Below are 20,346 nucleotides of genomic sequence, written 5' to 3'. Positions count from 1 at the left end.
TTTTTATGTAACTATACCCAAATAATGCACCACGGCAACCATCAACTAAATAAATCGTTATATAAGTTTTCAGGTTTCATATTTGTCTGTTTCACAACACAAGCAATGTCCGATCTAAGATTGTCCGTCCCCTAATAGGCAAGCAAAAGAACTCAACATCAACACTTGTTACTATCAATTACACTATTTTAGGAAAAAAACGCACCAATTTTTATGCGCACGTAGTCCTTTTTTGAAATAACGTCATTGAAATTGTGTCCAAGTCCTGTGCGCGCTTACGTTTGATTTGGAACCGAGAGCAGGCTCTAATTTCAAAACAGTGAAAAATATCAAAATGATATTTTCACTGTTTGAAACAGTGCTGTATCAATTTTATTTCACTGATAAATCTCTATGAATTACCGGAAAACATATAATACATGTATGTATTTAATTAATTGAAGCTCATATCTTCTTATTTTGCAAGCATCAATAGGTTAAATATGTTATATAACAGAAACAAACAAGAGCTACGGCCATAAATGCTATTAAGTTTTAACAAACTTTTATATGGCTAATATGGCTTTTTGCATACCATTGAATAAATGGTATACGACAATTTAAGTTGGTAAACGGCTTTAATTAAATCTTGAAAGAGATTGATCGATGTTAACTTAATAGCTAAATACCTACGTTACGTGGTAGCAGAGTTTTTCTTGCTTTTCATGAATAAAAGTGTATATTGTATGATAACGAGTGTCAGACTCTCTTTAACACATGCATTTTTCCGTTGGTAAATAACAAAATCGATATATTTTTGCTGAGAAACCACACACTGACAGAGCAATATTATTTCCCGCGCACGACGAATTGCAGAAAGGTATGACCCGAAGAAATTGAAACAAAATGTTTTATCAGATCATTTTTTTTCTCTATAAGTAGAAAAAAAATAATATCAGATGATATGCAGTAAGATTCAGAACATAAGAACTTGCAATTTCCTTTATTCTAGAGGTTCGTGTCCTTATTTTTTCTCTTCAAATGCAAAAAGTCATAAAGTTTTTAAAACGTTTTGTTTTATGAAATCAAGGAAAGAGTTCACATTTTCCTTTTGTGATTAAAATGAAAAATGATTTGCTGTGTTCTTAAATTACATTATTATTAAATCTAATTAAGGTTGGTAGGTGATAAATACAGAATAAGATAGAGACACTATTGTTGGTGTACAATCGTAATATAACGACAAAGATACCTCCCTTACCCTGTGCACCTTTAATTATGATTATTTGTTGTCATTATAATGGAAATTTCATGTGGCTTACGTGAGCACTATCTTTTAAACAAAAGCAGTGAATTACAAAACGTTTGATTTTTTACGTGGAACTCTTACTTCTGATATACAAACTAAGAAAACATTAAACGTGAAATGACATCATCAGAGAATGTACATATCGATATATGTGATTTTCCAAATAGCTTTACTTCTAAAATCAATCTGACATTTTGGTTTAAACAGTATGAATTGAAATAATGTGTAATAATTTGTGCACGAGCAAATATACATTTGTTATCCAAGCACAAGCAAATACAATTAAGAAATATATAAAAACAAAGTAGACATACGAAAAATGCAGAATTGCACGTAGGTAAACAAAACACGATAAGGCATTCACACATATAGCATGATCAAACCCCCTTAAACACTTGAACAATGGTAACGTTGAAATTTAATGTTGATGGGTAAATTAACTGATATGAAAATGTATGCTTTACCCAATTACGGTTTCATCAAGTCCATGCAAAGAATATGAGTAAAATAATATGAGAGTCATTTTAAGTTCCTTTGGGATGGTAAGCATTCAATCAATCTTTTTTTTTGTAAAGGAATACGCCACTTACTAAACTTAATTCACTTCATCATTAAAGATTTACCTCTCGAATTTAAATATTTAAGTGTCTGTCATTTTTTTAGATATTTCATTATATTCGTGTTTGAATACTAGATTAACATCACTGTAGTATTTGGACACTGATGGTGTATTTTTAATGGTCTGTTCACTTAAATCCCAAGGCTTTGGTCCGCCAGAAAAATGAACCACATAAGTATAATTCCAAAGTTTTTCAATGTCAAGAAAAGGTGATATGACACTCTTTGGTCTCATTTCGTCAGTCCAAGTAATATTTTCCTTAAAATGGGGGGATAGAGTAAGAAAATACCCTGGAAGAACCAATATCTCCGGAAATGTGAATCCTTTACTAGTTGTAAGGGTATGCTTGTAGAAATTATTAAGCAGATTCATGTCAAAGAGATTTATTATTATGACGTCACCGATTTTTGCGCTTATGGCTTCCCAAAGACGGCGTTCGGGTTGAATTACAAGCAACGCTGAGGTGAATTCTGGAGGGTCAAGCCAATACGCGATTGGAGCTGCCAAAGGCACTGGTGGAAGATCGAAAAGAACGTCAGGTGATTTGAGAACCAAGGTGTCGACATCCATGAAAATTATTCTCTCATAATCGGTCATATTGAAAAACAATAGCTTCGTGAAACAATCTTTATAGTATCCGAAAGGGGATTGAAGTTTCGGATACTTAATAATCTTTACATCCGGTGATGTCTTTATTTTTGAAACAAGATTTGTCAGAATGATAAAATCAACATTTCTCGTAGCTAGTTTCCTCAACCTTTTAATATTTACTATAGTGGCAATAAAATGTTCTCGAGTAACAGCATAATATCCAAATGCGAGTCTTCTAATGTTCCTCGTGTTTCTTTCTGCGTTGTACACAATGGGCTTTGCAGTCACATTTGACAATAATTTCGCCATCTGTTCACGTAGACTTTTGGTTGGCCTATCGTATGAATTTGTAGGATTTTGAGTATCTATTGATGAAAATGACATAACTCTCGAGACATTTGAAACAACCCTAAAGCCGTGATGAAAATATCGCGCAACTTGTTTCCTAATTTCATCTTTGTCGTAAACACTGACATAAATATGTGTTAGGAAATTCATAAAAGTCATTCCAAGCACAAAACATATTATATAAGTAAATGTCCTATGCTTCCGTATCATTTTTGTATTACGTTTCCTATTACTACATATACTTATTTATTTCAATTTTTATCTTAAAATATGTTGTATATCGTTTTATTAAGATGTTTAGGATTTAACTTCAATTAGCTGGTTTTTTATCACAGTTAACCTTCGCTGTTTGTTCCCTGTGTTTAATTGTACGGTTCTATCTTTTCAATTATATCTTTATCTGCCTTCGTTGTGACGTTCTTTTCCTTCTTTGTATGTTCTTCTTTATGTCGCAGGTTGAGAGAAATGCCCAGGTTTAAATACGGTATTTCGAGATCCAAGCTCAGTATCTGAAAGACAAAAAAGATATTTGTCTTACAATATTAACCTGGTCCTGATTTTTATGCTTGAGTACATTATAAGGTGATATTGGCAATGATATCAGTGCGGAGATTGTTGCATTCCCGCCAGCTCTTGTGACAAGTGTGGCGATGAATATATCTACCATATTATTTGATAATCAGCTTAAAAGCAAATCAATAGCTTTTCTGAATCCGTATGTTTAAATTCCTGGCAAAAAATACCTTTTTCATTTACCTTGCCTGCAGAATATATTTAACGCAGAAAAGTCGCGAAGAGATGTTGTTTTTATATCGCACTTAGCTGAGCAATATATTGCAAATGGAACGCCAATCTGAATACGAATGCTATACCCAATATGGCGACCGGCGTTAATGGGTATACTAAAAGCCAATTACTGATACTGTTTATGTCGTAAAAAAGAGGGAGAGAATTTTTACGCTACCTGTCTGAATACAGTACTCTCCTATTTTAGTCACTGATAGATAACTTAAATAATATCGTAACTATTTAAACTAACAATTATCACTGACCTTATGAATCCAATACTCCCTAGAGAATGCTACATGAATTTATTACTCAAGTCACCTCTAAACAGCGTCAATGATTTCCCTCAAGTGCATTGTGTTATCTTATCAACAAATAAAAAACACAAACATTATATTTATCTTTCTGAGCATGCATTACACTTAAAAGCCGAGAGACAGAAAGATAAAGACACAGCAAGTTTAACAGGTGTACGTTACTGACGACAAATTGATTCTAGTTATCTTCTTTATTCAATGTCAGGGTCTGCATGAGGCCCTATCAATTAAAGCTCTCAATATTTAAGAATAAGAATTATTGGGTTTAGATTAGAACACTCTTACTTTGTGTCACGCTTTAAGTTGTTGGTGACAATTTTTATGTATGGTATAAGGTTGATAAAATACACGCGTTAAGTCTAAGACTCGATATGATAAGTATAAGTAAACCGTGACAATATTTGTTTTGTTAAAACAAAGATGGCCTCATATGACTCTTTTATTATATTGTTTTCACTAACCAATGTGATTTGTTTCCTTGATATTTTCTCGACCCGATTTGTGCGATGTTAAATTGGAATGAATTTACATCCATAAATCACTAATATAAAAAAGGTTTCCAGTTAATGTTAAAATTATGATTGATTATTTAAGACATACAAATAAACTGAGTAAATCTAAAACTGATCTAAAAAAATCAACGTCGGTATCCAAACACCCCTTCTCTTTCACCCACGATGGCACCGTCTAAGAATCTTAAACTAAGGCAAATCTTCAAAGTTGTGTCTTTCAATCGCCGACTCTTCAGAATGTACGTTAATACCCTTTCCTGTTTGCCCTGAGGTTCCATCACTACAGGAGTGATATTTGCCGTTTAAATAAAGATTCTGTAACCGACAATACAACCGGACCGGACTCAGGTAAATAGATAGACTCTAATAAAAAATGCTACTGAAGGTAAAAGTACTGAACAATAGAAACTAGCTCATGTCTGTGCCATTAATAAGAAGTGAAATCCCAATATGTCGGTCGTTACTCTCTAATATCCCTGGTGACTGTATCATTTCTTGTTTTCCCTATATCATGCCCAAAGTCATGAGCTATCCGGCCAGTCGTCACTTCAACTACTACTGACTACTCGAACAGACACGCACTTATGACCAACAAACCGATCTTAAACCACATTCAGCACTACATTCGTCAAACTAAATGCTTCTGGTCTCCTTAATATATAATTCAAGCGAAGCTCATTCTTCCTGCTCACGTTCATCCCCTTTCTACCACGAACCACTGTCTCGTCCGTTTCTTTCATTGTGTCGACTTTCAGCGCATATTACCAATTTATACTTCATTTCATACATTTGTCATACGCATTCTAACTTATCAACCACATTGAAACAAAAAAATGTATTCTACAATTTATAACATACTTTACATCGGTAATCTTAACTTGAAAGATTTACAAAAGCCAGATATGGAATTAGCACAAAGCTTCCTTCTTAATTTGTCGTGGTTATTTTGTTTGATGCATATATTTCTTGTCTATTTTTTATGGATTCATGTCACAGTTATTCCTTTGATAAGGCTCAAACTGTGTATGATATAGGAAAGTGCGCGGATTCTGTTTGCAATGCAAGTTGCAACTTTTTATATAATTATATTATTTATTTAATTTTTTTTATTGTGTCTGTATTGTATCTTATTATTTGATGTTATAGTAATTCAGTTTCGATTGAAGCTTTCATTTTAAAATCATTACTTAAAATGCACAGAGACTGGAATGTATGATGCAGATAACAACATCTGTCCCTGGCTTGCTTTCAATAGTTGCCTGTGGCCTCAGTTGGGTAAAATCAGTTTTTTCCCTAAAAATAAAAATACAACATTTTATGGGCTGCCTAACACGTCATGGAACACAAATCAACTATTAAACATGATTTGTCGACGATTTTTCAACTTTCTATTTTATCAAAAAATCCACTAGGGTTATATAATTGACAAGAGAAGAAACTCTTCAAAACACAATTTGTCATGAAAACGGTACACGTCCAGTTCAGACATGAATTTTATAGCTAATGTATCAATCCTAGGTATATCACTGCGTTCTGCGCATTTTGCGTTGTCAATGTATCAGCCAATGAGGTTGTATTCTTTGTCAGTTAGATGACTTGAAAAAAATTCTTAATGACGAACTCCACGAAGGACTTGTTCGCTATGCCCGTTTCGCCCATTCTTTTAAAAATTAAGAACTTACTTTATGTCATCTAACTATAACTTTGACATTGTCTGCAGAACAAATATTCATACACATACGCAGTAACTTTTGGCGTCCGGAATAAACTGGTACAACCTATAAGTCATTTTTATTAACATTTTTTATATTGGCTGCAGCAAAAATATCGCAACTAGGACGCTACCTCTTACAGATTTATAGATAACTTCTTTTGAAGAGGTTAACTATGAAATCGCATATCGACTTTTGTCGTTTTTCGATATAGATTTTGTACTGTTGTTTAAATGCGTATCAGAGCGTTTCAAATACCGGCATTGTTTACGTCGTTGAAAACAGGGAATGACAACGGGGTCACAAATGAAACATGTAAACGATTTAAATTCACATTGGCTATCACTCAGCAATCTTAACATTTGAAGAAAATAGAATAATAAAGGAAACGCATACTATTAGTGTTTGCATGCAACAAGAATACAGTATAAAGGATATTGTATTGGGACTTGTAGAGGGTACATCGTCGCTTTAACCACGCATATAAACATGGCGAATGGACGGGTAATGCAAACTATCTAAATGTAGTTTATGAGTATAAGTATATGATGGACATTATCTACCAAAAGAGGATGACCAAAAACAAGCTTGAACTTCTAAATTCAATGGTGTTACCTTAAATACATAGCTTTGTTAACAAACACAGATGATTGTATATTTTTGTCAGGTTTCTAAATTCAAAACTTCTTCATGAACTTGTAGACAATAGTGTATCGTTTAACACACTCCTTCTGATAAGGTCAAAACATGGACAAATACATATGAAATGAAATTCCTCTTCGATATCACTTAAAATATACCATAAATAATGATTTTGAATTTACTTCCAAATAAATGTAATAATTTATAGAAATTGGACGAGCGTGAACATCAGTATAAAAAAATACAATTAAAATCAACGCTAAAATATTGGACAAAGATAACATTTGGTTTTCTTTACCATTTCAAATGAGACAAAGGGCAGTTTATGCCGCTTCAGGTGCCCCGCTTTCGTTTTATTACAGGGGTTAAGATAAGGTTATGAGTTTCATCAAACACTTCGACAAACCTGTTTTCAAAATACTGTTTTCAAAGTGATACAGAAGGCGGTAGTTTTGTGAAAAGGTTCGTCCAAGTGTTTAAAAACAGCTAAACTTTTAATCAAACTCTGGTAAAAGTCCGAAGGCGAGGCTCTGTAAGAGGTTAAGACTGCATTATATTTCATTAAAAAGGTGAAAAAACGGTTATCATTGTTTAAAGTCTTCATTCTAAGCAAAATATTGCCTTCTGATGGGTCATTTATGACGATATATACTGAGTGGTATACAAACACTGACACTGAAGTGCGTATGTATTCAGAGAGAATATAATGAATTGCTTCCAGGGCTCATTTTGTCTATAAACATTCATGTAGTTGTCATGCGGGACTCCTTTAAAGATGAAATCTTCGCTGTACAGGGCGTGAAACAAACATATAGCCACTATGATTCTCTTTGCTGTATCCATTGCATTCCCAAAACCATTCCCATCGTTTGTTTCGTGTTGAAGATGATCAACAGGCATTCGATACAGCTCCTTTTTACGAAATGTACATTATAAGAGGAAAGTTGAAAGCTGTTATCTCACCATGCCTGCAGCTTAATCAAAAGCGATTCGATTACATTATGTCTTCGTGACAAAAATCATACTGAGTTAGTTTATTGGGGTTACAACAAAAATAACCATACCACAGACAAGCTTGACCAGACATTTCACTCATAATTAACGTTGGCACCCTTTTACAAAAGCCCTCGAATATTCGTGCTATGGTTTGTTGTAAAGTATATGCTTGTCTGAAATATCAAGATAAAGAATTCAATTTCAACAAGTTTCCAGAATCAGACACAACTGTGCCAGCACGCTATGTTTTAATTAGTCTTTTTTAACTTCCATATAGACACGGCTTGGGGCGATGTTATGCAAGTTTTTTATCGTTTTAACTACTGTATAATTACTGTTTGTCAATCTTTGCAAAGGAGATAAACAATCTAACATCACCCACAAATTGCACTTTATCAACACGATGAAGTGTATGAGACTTATTATTTATGCTTTCAACAATCAAAAGACAACTTGAAACGATGCATACATTTTTCAAGGCGTCCTGCTAGTTCACCTATGTTTACTGAGGTTTTGCCGTGTGCATCGCACATTTTCAGCGGAATATGTCGTATGATGCGCTCCATTATTGCGCATGTTGTCGTGTGTGTCGCTCGTTTACTGCGCCTCTTGTCGTGTCTGTCGCTCGTTTACTGCTCTAGTTGCCGTGTGTGTGTCGTTAACTGCGCTTATTGTCGTGTGTGTCGCTCGTTTACTGTGCTTGTTGTCGTGTGTGTCGCTTGTTTTCTGCGCTTGTTGTCGTGTGTGTCGCTCGTTTACTGCGCTTGTTGTCGTGTGTGTCGCTTGTTTTCTGCGCCTGTTATCGTGTGTGTCGCTCGTTGACCGCGCTTGTTGTCGCGTGTGTAGCTCGTTTACTGCGCTTGTTGTCGTGTGTGTCGCTCGTTTACTGCGCTTGTTGTCGCGTGTGTTGCCCGTTTACTGCGCTTGTTGTCCTGTGTCTCGCCCGTTTACTGCGCTAGTTGTCGCGTGTGTCGCTCGTTTACTGCGCTTGTTGTCGTGTGTGTCGCTCGTTTACCGCGCTTGTTGTCGTGTGTGTCGCTCGTTTACTGGGCTTGTTGTCGTGTGCGGCGCTTGTTTTCTGTGCCTGTTGTCGTGTGTGTCGCTCGTTGACTGCGCTAGTTGTCGCGTGTGTAGCTCGTTTACTGCGCTTGTTGTCGTGTGTGTCGCTCGTTTACTGCGCTTGTTGTCGTGTGTGTCGCCCGTTTACTGCGCTTGTTGTCCTGTGTCTCGCCCGTTTACTGCGCTAGTTGTCGCGTGTGTCGCTCGTTTACTGCACTTGTTGTCGTGTGTGTCGCTCGTTTACTGGGCTTGTTGTCGTGTGTTGTTGTTCAATCCTCTTCCGGTTTGTTGAAAAGTAATGGCGCGCAATTTTGGCGGAGCAAAATTTATGTGATTTTTAACAATCAGCGGATTATTTATGGGTAACATTAGCCTGACATTCAGTCTTCTGACATACTAGTCATACGGCGGCGTTAATTTAACTGCCTTTGTGGGTAAATATAGTAACTATAGTGTTTGAGAAGTCCGTTCCATTATCCCGATACCCCACCCTCTGCTAATGCAGTATCCCAAGCCGAATGCCACCAAAGGTTAAAGCTAGAAGAAAACGTCATCGGTCATCTCCAAACCAGAAACTCCTGCATAGTAAATTCTACAAACGCTACAGGTCAAACAACGCCTCAGACTCGGAGCCTACGAGCGACACTAGCTTTTTTAGTGCTGGTTCGGACACTGATTCGGATCCGGACATGTGTTCAAAACAAGATCTCGAAGCCATTGCGGCCAAGATGACACAGTCATTGAAGGTAGAACTAGTACGTTAGTTAAAGGGGCAGTTTGAGTCTATGATCGAAGATAAATTCAAAAAGATTCACGACGAAGTCTTAGCTCTCCGAAAGGAAAATAGCGAGCTAAAAGCCAGTATAAAGGCGGCCAACGATGCCAATGACGAACTTGAGCAGTATGGTCGGCGCATGATGCTGGATATATCAGGAATCTCAGGTGATACAGGCGATAACACTGAGAATGTCGAACAGAAAATTATCAACCATGCTCAAAAGTTGAAATTAGACATCAGCCCATCGGACATAGACAAAGCGCATAGACGTGGCAAGTTTCCCGCAGGATCTACGAAATGTAGAAGAGTGATAATTAAATTTACCAACTCAAAGGCCCGTGACCGTGCCTTTAATGCAAGAAAGTCCTTTGGTGCTGGAATATTCATCCAGGAATCACTTACAAAACTCCGCGAGCATCTATCATACGAGGCCCGCAAACTTAAACGGGAGAATAAACTCATTAACACTTGGGTTATTGGTGGTAAAGTTTGGGGTCTCATGTCCATCCGCAACGACCAGCTTAAAGTACATATTCGTGACATGGAGGCAATCCAGTCCGTGAGAGATGGAAAAGTCCCTTCAAACTAATCCCAACATCATGATCAAAATAACTGTCTGATGTTTATATAACTGTCTGATGTTTATATTTAGTGCATTATTTTTTGCAACTATAAGTTTGGACTCACATTTTCTCGTTAACCTAATATAAAGCGTTCAATTAAGTTAAACTCTTACCTGAACATGAGATAATCCAGAGCCTGTTTGCAATTTTATTAACCTTGCGGTATATAATCCGATCTAAATATCATTTGAATTTCTAAATGGATATGCAGATCTAAATAACTCACATCACTTTGTTCACACTCGTTTTAGTTTGTTTATTTACAAAATGAAATAAATAACATTTTTTCTGTCACAAAGTAATTCCTTTTAATATCCACTGCAATATATCCAACTTCTTTAACAGTTAAACAGTTTTGTGCTTTTAAATACATGTTTTTTTCTGAAATGTGTGTATACCTTATAACGGGTCGAATCTGTCAAATTATTTTTAACTTTCACGCAAAGCTCGTGAGTCATATTATCTAGCTACAATACTGTCGGGGTGCGATTACAATAGGGATAAACGGGCACTGTTTTGCCAACATTCTTATGTCGATATTTTTAAATTACTGAATTTGAGTTATTCTGGGCGTCACACGCTTTACTTTGTAGTAATTTGGTTTGATGCTTTTACATGCAAATACATTAGTAGAAAACAATTATTGTTAATCATAAATCTAATCGATATGTTAAGCCTCAACTCTACCCCGACAGTATTTTTCACTCGGCATACAGCACGCACGTTTTTGCCATAAGATCTCATTTCTCTGTCGTAAAACCAAATTTCTATAATATGTTTAAACATAACACTTTTTCATATTTGTTTATGCCACTGAATAATTGTATAACACAGTTTGAACCCACAACCTTTTATCTGTTTATCGGGTTTATCATGTTATTTCTTGCTTTGTGTTTCATTTTTTTGCTATTCTTGATAGCTCTTGTTGAAGTGTACAATTTATGTTTACACTCTTTTTTCATTGTCATATTTTTCTTCGTTCTCTCTATGTTTTTAATCTGTTTGTCGCTTGGTCCACTTTGCATTTATACCCCATTACCGTTCGTCACACTTTTGTTGATTATTGTGTTGCCTAATAGGTAATGAGCTAATGGCGTGGCGGGCAGCAGTGGGGTTATATAATAGCTGTAGGCAGCAAAAGTCTTTCAAATCTACTATTTCATTTAATCCAATTCGACAATTCATTGACCTTGCATTTTCTATGATACTGTTACTTAAAATGTCCTTACACTACATAGTCAAGTACGAATTGGCCCACGGAAGAAATGAACTTTTGAAACTCGCAACAATACTGATCATTGATCAGTATCACAGTTCATTGAATTCACACCCTCATAATAGATCAGTATTACTAACGGATTTATTCACGCCTCTCGATCTGATGTATTTATTAACGAGTCGTATATTACTTATTCGTTCGGGTGATATTGAAACTAATCCTGGTCCACAAAAAGATAAAGATGGGTGTCTTTCCATTTTTCACCAAAATATTAGAGGCATTAGAAATAAATTAGAATATATTAAGGACAATTTCTTAGATCACGATATTTTATGCTTTACAGAGACAAAGTTAGATAATAATATCACAGACGATTTTTTAAAAATAGAAGGTTATACCTATATGTTAAGAAAAGACTTTACCAACCATTCTAGTGGCTTCCTAGTTTATGTTACACCGCACTTGCGCCCTAAGAGAGTACTTGATTTAGAGAGATTATTACCGGAATCTCTATGGATTGAGATTAATGACCTGAACACTTGCTACTTACTTTGCACTATTTATAGACCACCTCATTATGCAATAGATTTCTGGGACAAACTCAATGTCTGTTTAGAAAAGGCATTAGAATATAAAGATAAAATGATCATAGTTGGAGACATTAATGAAGATCAATTAAACATAAATAATCACAAATTTCGAGATGTTTTATCGTTAAATAACATGACAAACTGCATTTACGAACCGACCAGAGTCAACGAAGGTACTCAAACATTAATCGATCCAATCGGCATTACAAACAATATATCAGTTCTTCATTCAGGTGTCTTTAAAACAAATCCAGACGTAAGTGACCATTATGGCACTTACATATTTAGTAAAATCACAGTTCCAAACTCATTGCCTTACAAGCGGAAAATATGGAGGTATAATAGAGCGGATTTCGATCAATTGAATGAATTAATCAGAACAACGGATTGGTCATTTATTAACAACGAGAATATTGACAACTCGTGTTTAATATTTTCACATAAACTTATTGAACTTTGTACAAAATGTATACCATTCGAATTTGTAACTATACGACCAAACGATAAACCATGGTACAACACAGATATTCGACGTACAAGTCGCCAACGTGATAGACATAAACAAAAGGCAATACATTCGGGTAAACAATCTGATTGGCTAACGTATAAGCACTTTAGGAACAAAGTTAATAATATGAAAAAATATGCTAAACAAACGTTTTACTGTAGCCTTGAAACATCTTTAAATGACTTAAGCACAATAGATCCTAAGAAGTATTGGAAAACTGTAAAACTTTTAGTTAAAAATAACTCGCAACAAACTGATGTCATTCCTCCTTTAAAAACAGCGAATGGTAATGTTGCTACTACTGACGAGGAAAAGGCAAATTCGCTTAATGATTTCTTCGTGTCAATATCTAAAGTCGACGACTCAAATGTAACTCTCCCCTTGTTTACTTATAAATCACACTCGCGATTATCTAGCTTCGTAATCACAGAACGGGATGTAACGGATGTTTTAGAAAACCTTAATGTTAACAAAGCTATAGGCCCAGACGGAATAAGTCCCAAAATTATGAAAGCTACATCAAAAACGCTTTGCTTTCCCTTGTGTTTATTATTTAACAAGTCTTTGGTAGAAAGAAAATATCCCGAGTATTGGAAAACTGCTAATGTAATGCCTCTTTTTAAAAAGGGTGCACCGGACGAACCTTCTAACTATAGACCGATCTCCTTAATAAGCTGTGTTGGTAAAGTCATGGAAAGAATTATGTTTAGAAATATTTATAACCATCTTAATGGTAATGACTTAATATTTAAAAAGCAATCTGGCTTTTTACCAGGTCATTCGACTCAATATCAGCTAGTTGACATTTATAACCAAATTTGTAAAGCGTTTGACGACAAAGAATCCACTTGTATTGTATTTTGTGACATATCTAAGGCCTTTGACAGAGTGTGGCACACAGGTCTCATTTTCAAACTAAGCAATACGGTATAAATGGAAATTTATTGGATTGGCTAACTGATTACTTAAAAGACCGAATCCAAAAGGTCTTCGTAAAATCATCCTTTTCAGAATCAAGAGTATTAGGAGGTGGTGTCCCTCAAGGATCCGTGTTAGGGCCTCTACTTTTTCTTATCTATGTAAATGACATAGCAGATTCTCTACTAAGCATAACTCGTCTTTTCGCAGACGACAGTTCTTTAGCTGTTTCATCCCGTGACGTAAATATGATAGAAGACACAATAAACCACGATCTAAATTCAATCTTAGCATGGTCTAAACAATGGTTGGTTAACTTTAATCCCGCTAAAACAGAAGCTATGTTTCTGACATACTGTCAAAGAAATAGTCCAAAACTTCTTTTCGATAACACCGTTGTTAAGTTTGTTGATCACCACAAGCATCTCGGCTTAACACTCAGTAACGATGGGTCTTGGCACCAACATATCACTAATATCATCGCAACAGCATCAAAAATTCTTGGAACAATGAAAATGATGAAATTCAAACTACACAGAAAAACACTTAACCACATATACCTATCATATCTCCGTCCGCATCTAGAATACGGATCACTTCTATGGGATAATTGTGCCCAATTCGAAAAAGATACACTAGACAAAATTCAATATGACGCTGCTCGCGTAGTTACCGGTCTTACACGATCCGTATCAATAATCAATCTACTAAAAGAAATTGGCTGGGTGTCCCTTACGGATAGAAGAACAATTCAAAAGCTGACATTAGTATATAAATACAAACACAACATGTTACCACCATATCTCGAACAATTATTTCCTCCAAGTGTGCAAGCTTTTAGTAACAACACGTACTATTTACGAAACTCTGATAACTTTCAAACATTACCTAGAAGAACTCAAATTTATGCACAGTCTATACTTCCATCCGCATTGAGGATGTGGAACGATCTTGACAACTCAATTAAAAATGCAGTATCTTTGCCCGCGTTTAAAGGTAAAATGAAATCTATGTATACTGTTCCCAAAGTCCCTACATTTTATATCGAAGGCGAAAGATCCGCTTCAGTCCATCATGCTCGAATGCGTAACAATTGCAGCAACTTAAATTCTGATCTTTACAATAATCATATCGCAACGTCTCCTAACTGTGTTTGTGGTACTGAAATCGAAGATGCTGAACACTTTCTTTTCAAATGTAGTCGTTTTACTACACAAAGGTGTCAGTTATTCCTTCAGACTAGGCAATATCACCCACTGAGTGCCTATAAATTACTACACGGCTACAGTAATTTAAGTGACGAACAGAATTCATATATTTTTCAAAGAGTGCATACATATATTGTTGCATCTAAAAGATTTAAGACAACTGAAGTTCAATAGGATGCCTGTCTACTAAACACTTGTAGGTTTAGCCAAAGTGGACTTGGCGACAACGGATTGGTTTCAGATACCATTTCTCTTCCTATCTTTCTCCCTCTTTCTCTCTCTCTCTCTCTTTTCCGCTTACCTATTTCTTAAACCAATCTCGTACTTATTCGAACTTTAAATATAGAACCATTATAAGTTACTTATGTATTCACATGCATATAGACATTGTCATAACTTTTCAATTCTAACAATAGTCTGACACATTTCGGGGAGGGCCAATTTCTAATGTTGTCATAACTTGTGGCCCAACCCAATTGTACAATAATATTGTTTGTCGAATATATGTATACCACGTGTGTTTATTATTTACAATAAAATACGATTAAACTAGTGTGTGTCGCTCGTTAACCGCGCTTGTTGTCGTGTGTGTAGCTCATTTACTGGGCTTGTTGTCGTGTGTGTCTCTCGTTTACCGCGCTTGTTGTCGTGTGTGTCGCTCGTTTACTGCACTTGTTGTCGTGTGTGTCGCTATTTTACTGCGCTTATTGTTGTTTGTGTCGCTCGTTTACCGCGCTTGTTGCCCTGTGTGTCGCTCGTTTACTGAGCTTGTGTAGTGTGTGTCGCTCGTTTACTGCGCTTGTTGTCGTGTGTGTCGCTCGTTTACTGCGCTTGATGTCGTGTGTTTCGCTCGTTAACTGCGCTTGTTCTCCTATGTGTCGCTTGTTTACTGCGCTTGTTGTCGTGTGTGTCGCTTGTTTACTGCGCTTGTTGTCGTGTGTGTCGCTCGTTTACTGCGCTTGATGTCGTGTGTTTCGCTCGTTAACTGCGCTTGTTCTCCTATGTGTCGCTTGTTTACTGCGCTTGTTGTCGTGTGTGTCACTTGTTTTCTGGGCTTGTTGTCGTGTGTAGCTCGTTTTCTGCCCATGTTGTCGTGTGTGTCGCTCGTTAACTGCGTTTGTTGTCGTGTGTGTCGCTCGTTTACCGCGCTTGTTGTCGTGTGTGTAGCTCGTTTACCGCGCTTGTTGTCGTGTGTGTCGCTCGTTTACCGCGTTTGTTGTCTTGTGTGTCGCTCTTTTACTGCGCTTGTTGTCGCGTGTGTCGCTCGTTTATCGCGCTTGTTGTCGTGTTTGTAGCTCGTTTACTGCGCTTGTTGTCTTGTATGTCGCTCGTTTACTGCGCTTGTTGTCGTGTGTGAAGCTCGTTTACTGCGCTTGTTGCCCTGTGTGTCGCTCGTTTACTGCGCTTGTTGCCCTGTGTGTCGCTCGTTTTCTGCGTTTGTTATCGTATGTGTCGCTCGTTTACTGCGCTTGTTGTCGTGTGTATCGCTCGTTTACTGCGCTTGTTGTCGTGTGCGTCGCTCTTTTACTGCGCTTGTTGTCGTGTGTGTCGCTCGTTTACTGCGCTTGTTGTTGTGTGTGGCGCTCGTTTACTGCGCTTGTTGTTGTGTGTGTCGCTCGTTTACTGCGCTTGTTGTCGTGTGCGTCGCTCTTTTACTGCGCTTGTTATCGTGTGTGTCGCTCGTTTACCGCGCTTGTTGTCGTGTGCGTAGCTCGTTTACTATTCTTGTTGTCGTGTGTGTCGCTCTTTTACTGCGCTTGTTGTCGTGTGTGTCGCTCGTTTACCGCGCTTGTTGCCCTGTGTGTCGCTTGTCTACTGCGCTTGCCATTTATTCATTTTGTATCAGTGTTAAGATTATTGCTTGTCTACTATTACGTATTATTGTCAAAACAACATACTGAGAATACCGTTCAAATTGATTCACAATTGTCTGTTTTATTTTAAAGAAAATACCACTAGACATTCTGAACTTAAAACGCAAAGATAACAATTCGTAATTATCATTCTCATTACGACTGCGGTACATAAAGATAGACTTAACAAATGAAATAAACTACAAGTCCAGAATTGTTAAACATATTTTTTGCGAGAAGGTCGACGCTCTAGCAGGGGCGTAGATTGGCAAAAATCAATGTGTAGGCTCCGTTGTTCTAGGGGGGTTGGCGGGCATGCCCCCCCCTCCGAAAATTTTTGAAATCCCATATCGCCGCAACTGTATTTTGGGGAATTTTTTGAAGGAAAATAAATTTTACAATTTTGCAGTTTTTATCAAGCTTAAAAGTATATTCAATACTTGTTCTAAAGCAGTTCAAATTTTCAACAAAAAATAAATTAACGATAATTGGAAAACTCTTCGTACTGTATTCAGAATATATTTAAAATATGAATATATAACCGACCATGTCAATAAAGGTAATCAGACTAAGAAACCGGAACTACTTAGAAATCGTACAAATCAAACACTTTCTGTAGCAAAGGCCGGCTACACTTGCTTCAGAAAAAGTTAAGCTTCCTGCACTTCCTTGAAGCGAATGTATTTATAACATTATTAATGTCGACGTCCTTGTGAATATATTATTTCAGTATGATTTTATACAACAGCAAGATTTGGGATAGAAAATGAAAACTTGGATTTCAAAAGCTGATGCGTAATAGACCAAAACCAAAAATGCAATAAAACATTAGTTATTTCACGTTTTATTCAAGTCAGATGTTTACTAAAGAAGGTGTGCTACATGATATTTATCTTTATAATTGCAATTATATTGAGCCAACAGACCTTTAAATTTTATGTATAGCTCCCCAGCTTTTGAGACATTTTCAAATACCTTAACGCTATGTGAGCATTGCTTTTAAATATTAAGATATGATTTTGAATTTGCAACTTTTGGGCTTAACTAACATTTCAATACTTAAGATTATTTTGTTTTGTACCTTATAGTTTTTAAAAATCCTTGTATTTGTACACATTGAAAAATAATACATATTTATACAACTAAATAGCAACTTTAATAAAAATGAAAACTTCAAAGACAAGCCCAGTATTCAATATCTCGAAATTACACCTGTTAAAATGTTCAACGTACGAGCCCAAACCACGCTGAACAAAATACACGAACATCAAACACTCACAAAAAAGCCATACAAACGTACAAACAGACCAAACACTCACTAAAATAGCTGTACAAAGCTCATATAAATAGCAATACAAACGTACAAACATACCAAGCACTCATTAAGATAGCTAAACAAACGTACAAACTGTTGCTAAACAAATTACAATAGACGTTAATACAAATATTTGGTCACCCTACATAAGTTTGTAAATGGATATTTTTTTAACATTCTTCCGGGTTGTATTCGTACACCTTTAACATACAATTATTTTACAATAAATAAATTAACTAACTACATACCTTAAATAAGATCTTATCCACATCAAACATTTACATGCCATTGTTTTAGTCTTTCACAAGCCGAACAAAACGGCCAATTTGGGTTGAGTCAAAGGGTGTGGTAGTAAATATTCATTCGTCAATTATTCACGCTTGTGTGGCTTTTCTGGTAAGGTTATACTAAATGTCTTGTTATGTATATTTCCTATACAACCTTTGCATTTTGAGGTTCATTTAAAGCTGCACTCTTACAGATTGTTTGTATTGAAAGCTATTTTTTGCGTAAATGTCTTCAAACCAATGACATATGACTAGTAACAAAAGATCATATTGCAGTTTTTATCATTACGTTTAAAAATCATGTTTTGAGGTTAAAAGCGTAACCAACGCGTACAACCTACTTATTCAGACATTTTATCATCATAGACTAGATAGTTAGTGAGAACAGTTTATATTCCATATAGAATGTGTTCATATATGGTGGCCTTTTGGCAGTTATTGTTGCAAATGGTATGTTTTCTACATTTATAATTATCAGAATATTTATACATACAGGCCATTTTACTTTTGAGAAGCATTCATTTTTTTCGAATTCATTCACGTATTCGATTAACTTTACTCTACATTAACCAGTGTGGACATACCACGTGGTTTGTGACGTCACATTTAGTTATAACGTGAAGTAAAATACCGCTCGACTCAAAAAGGATTATAGCTGTAAGTGTGTTATTTTTATATCAATTTTTATAAAACCTAGCGGAGGCTAAGCGGAAAAATGTACACTACACTCGGTTACTAAGCGGCATGTTGAGTAATTTATAGTTTTTTTTCAAAAATCGTGGGCAAATGCTGAAAATGGACAAAATATTGTTTGTTATGACGAGAAGCAAATTACGTTTCTGGTCCAAACAGTTGTTTATATATATATTCACCATGTTTGCCTTAAAACGGAAGTCTCGGAATGCATATTCTATCCTCAGGATATATACATACCTACAAATAAGGCATACAGTATATAGAAATACCAAATGTTTGTATTTTGTTATGACGAAAAGCAAAACCTATTTGGTTATGACGAAAAGCAGTTTTTAGGAACAATTGCCGACCTCTCTCCATCTTGCAATGAACCCACTTTGAACCTGTTTTGCAATGAGTATCGGTTTTGTTTTACAGCAATTAAAAGACATATACATATATGACAACTACATGTCACTGTTAAGTATGTCACTCAATTTATTGATCAGAAAACGTCATGATTCCAACAACACGTTGCATGTTCTTCATATGCTTGTCTGGTATTTTTTGACAAAAATGGAGATTATGTGTCGTCAGTAGGTTAGAAGTGCACCTACATGTAGTTCACATTAATTGTGTTTCAATTAAAACCCTTAAAACATTTGAATGTAAGTTAAACAAACGTTCATTGAAGTAAACGTTGCCATTTTGTCTTTTCATTATCAAACTTGATTAAATGCATATTGATAGACATATGTTAAAGTGCATACTTCAGTGATAAACCTTGATGTCGAACAACTGAAGCAAAACCATGTTTATCGGCACAATAAAGAGGGTCAATGATTTAATCAAACAAAATGTTTTCTTTTTTCAGAATGATGCGGCCTCCCCTTGCCGTGGGGAAGCGCAGCAGGCGAGCAAAGAAAAAACAAGGGGGAGGACGTAATTTCATTTCATGCAAACATTAAGTGAGAAAAATGTTTCATGACAAGCAAAATGGCGGATTGAGAATGCAAAGTACTGATTCAGGAACAACTTTTGCCTGGTAAGTGGACGGTTTCTTAAAAGTTTGAGTGTATGCGTCCACTATGTGGCGAAAAACATATTTTTCGATCGACATCTTAGTTAGGTATCATAACTTTAAAGATAAAAAGGTTATTGAAAAGATTGTGGCTTAGGAGGCAATGTTTACCTTATAAACGTGTTGATTTTATCCACAAGTTTTCGTATTTTCTCGGCAAATATGGCATATCGATGCATGTTGTAACTGTGCTTGCATGTATATATTCCTATTTTCAAAACTTGGTTATTGCTCGGTTGTACACGTTTCCTGGCCGATTTTTTGTTCCTTAACCCCCATTTTGTTTATTGCAAGCACATTATCCACATTTTGGTGAAATGTAAACAAACTTCTGCACAATTGTTTAGCTTCGAGAGGATACGTTTTTAGTTCTGAGAATCGCTTATGGTCACGAGTCTTTCAGTTTGGCATGTGATGTGTA

At 36.0% G+C, this 20,346-nt stretch overlaps 1 protein-coding gene across 2 annotated transcripts; it reads right to left on the bottom strand.

Annotated features, from left to right (window-relative positions):
* Nucleotides 1–967: 967 nt before the first annotated feature.
* Nucleotides 968–18,329, bottom strand: LOC128218967 (uncharacterized). Of its 2 annotated transcripts, none has more exons than XM_052926753.1 (2): nucleotides 18,131–18,329; nucleotides 968–3,355 (listed from the first exon to the last, which is right to left on the bottom strand). In XM_052926753.1, the coding sequence occupies exon 2, from the start codon at nucleotides 3,054–3,056 to the stop codon at nucleotides 1,929–1,931; it is 1,128 nt and encodes a 375-aa protein (XP_052782713.1). In that variant the 5' UTR covers nucleotides 3,057–3,355; nucleotides 18,131–18,329; the 3' UTR covers nucleotides 968–1,928. The 2 variants fall into 2 exon arrangements, with proteins under 2 accessions (XP_052782713.1, XP_052782714.1); XM_052926754.1 differs by lacking the exon at nucleotides 18,131–18,329 and adding an exon at nucleotides 3,899–3,971.
* Nucleotides 18,330–20,346: the final 2,017 nt, after the last annotated feature.

This window comes from Mya arenaria, chromosome 15 (genome assembly GCF_026914265.1).
Source record: "Mya arenaria isolate MELC-2E11 chromosome 15, ASM2691426v1".
Taxonomy (NCBI): domain Eukaryota; kingdom Metazoa; phylum Mollusca; class Bivalvia; order Myida; family Myidae; genus Mya; species Mya arenaria.
The sequence above is the reverse complement of the archived record's forward strand: the minus strand, read 5'-3'. Positions and strand labels throughout refer to the sequence as shown.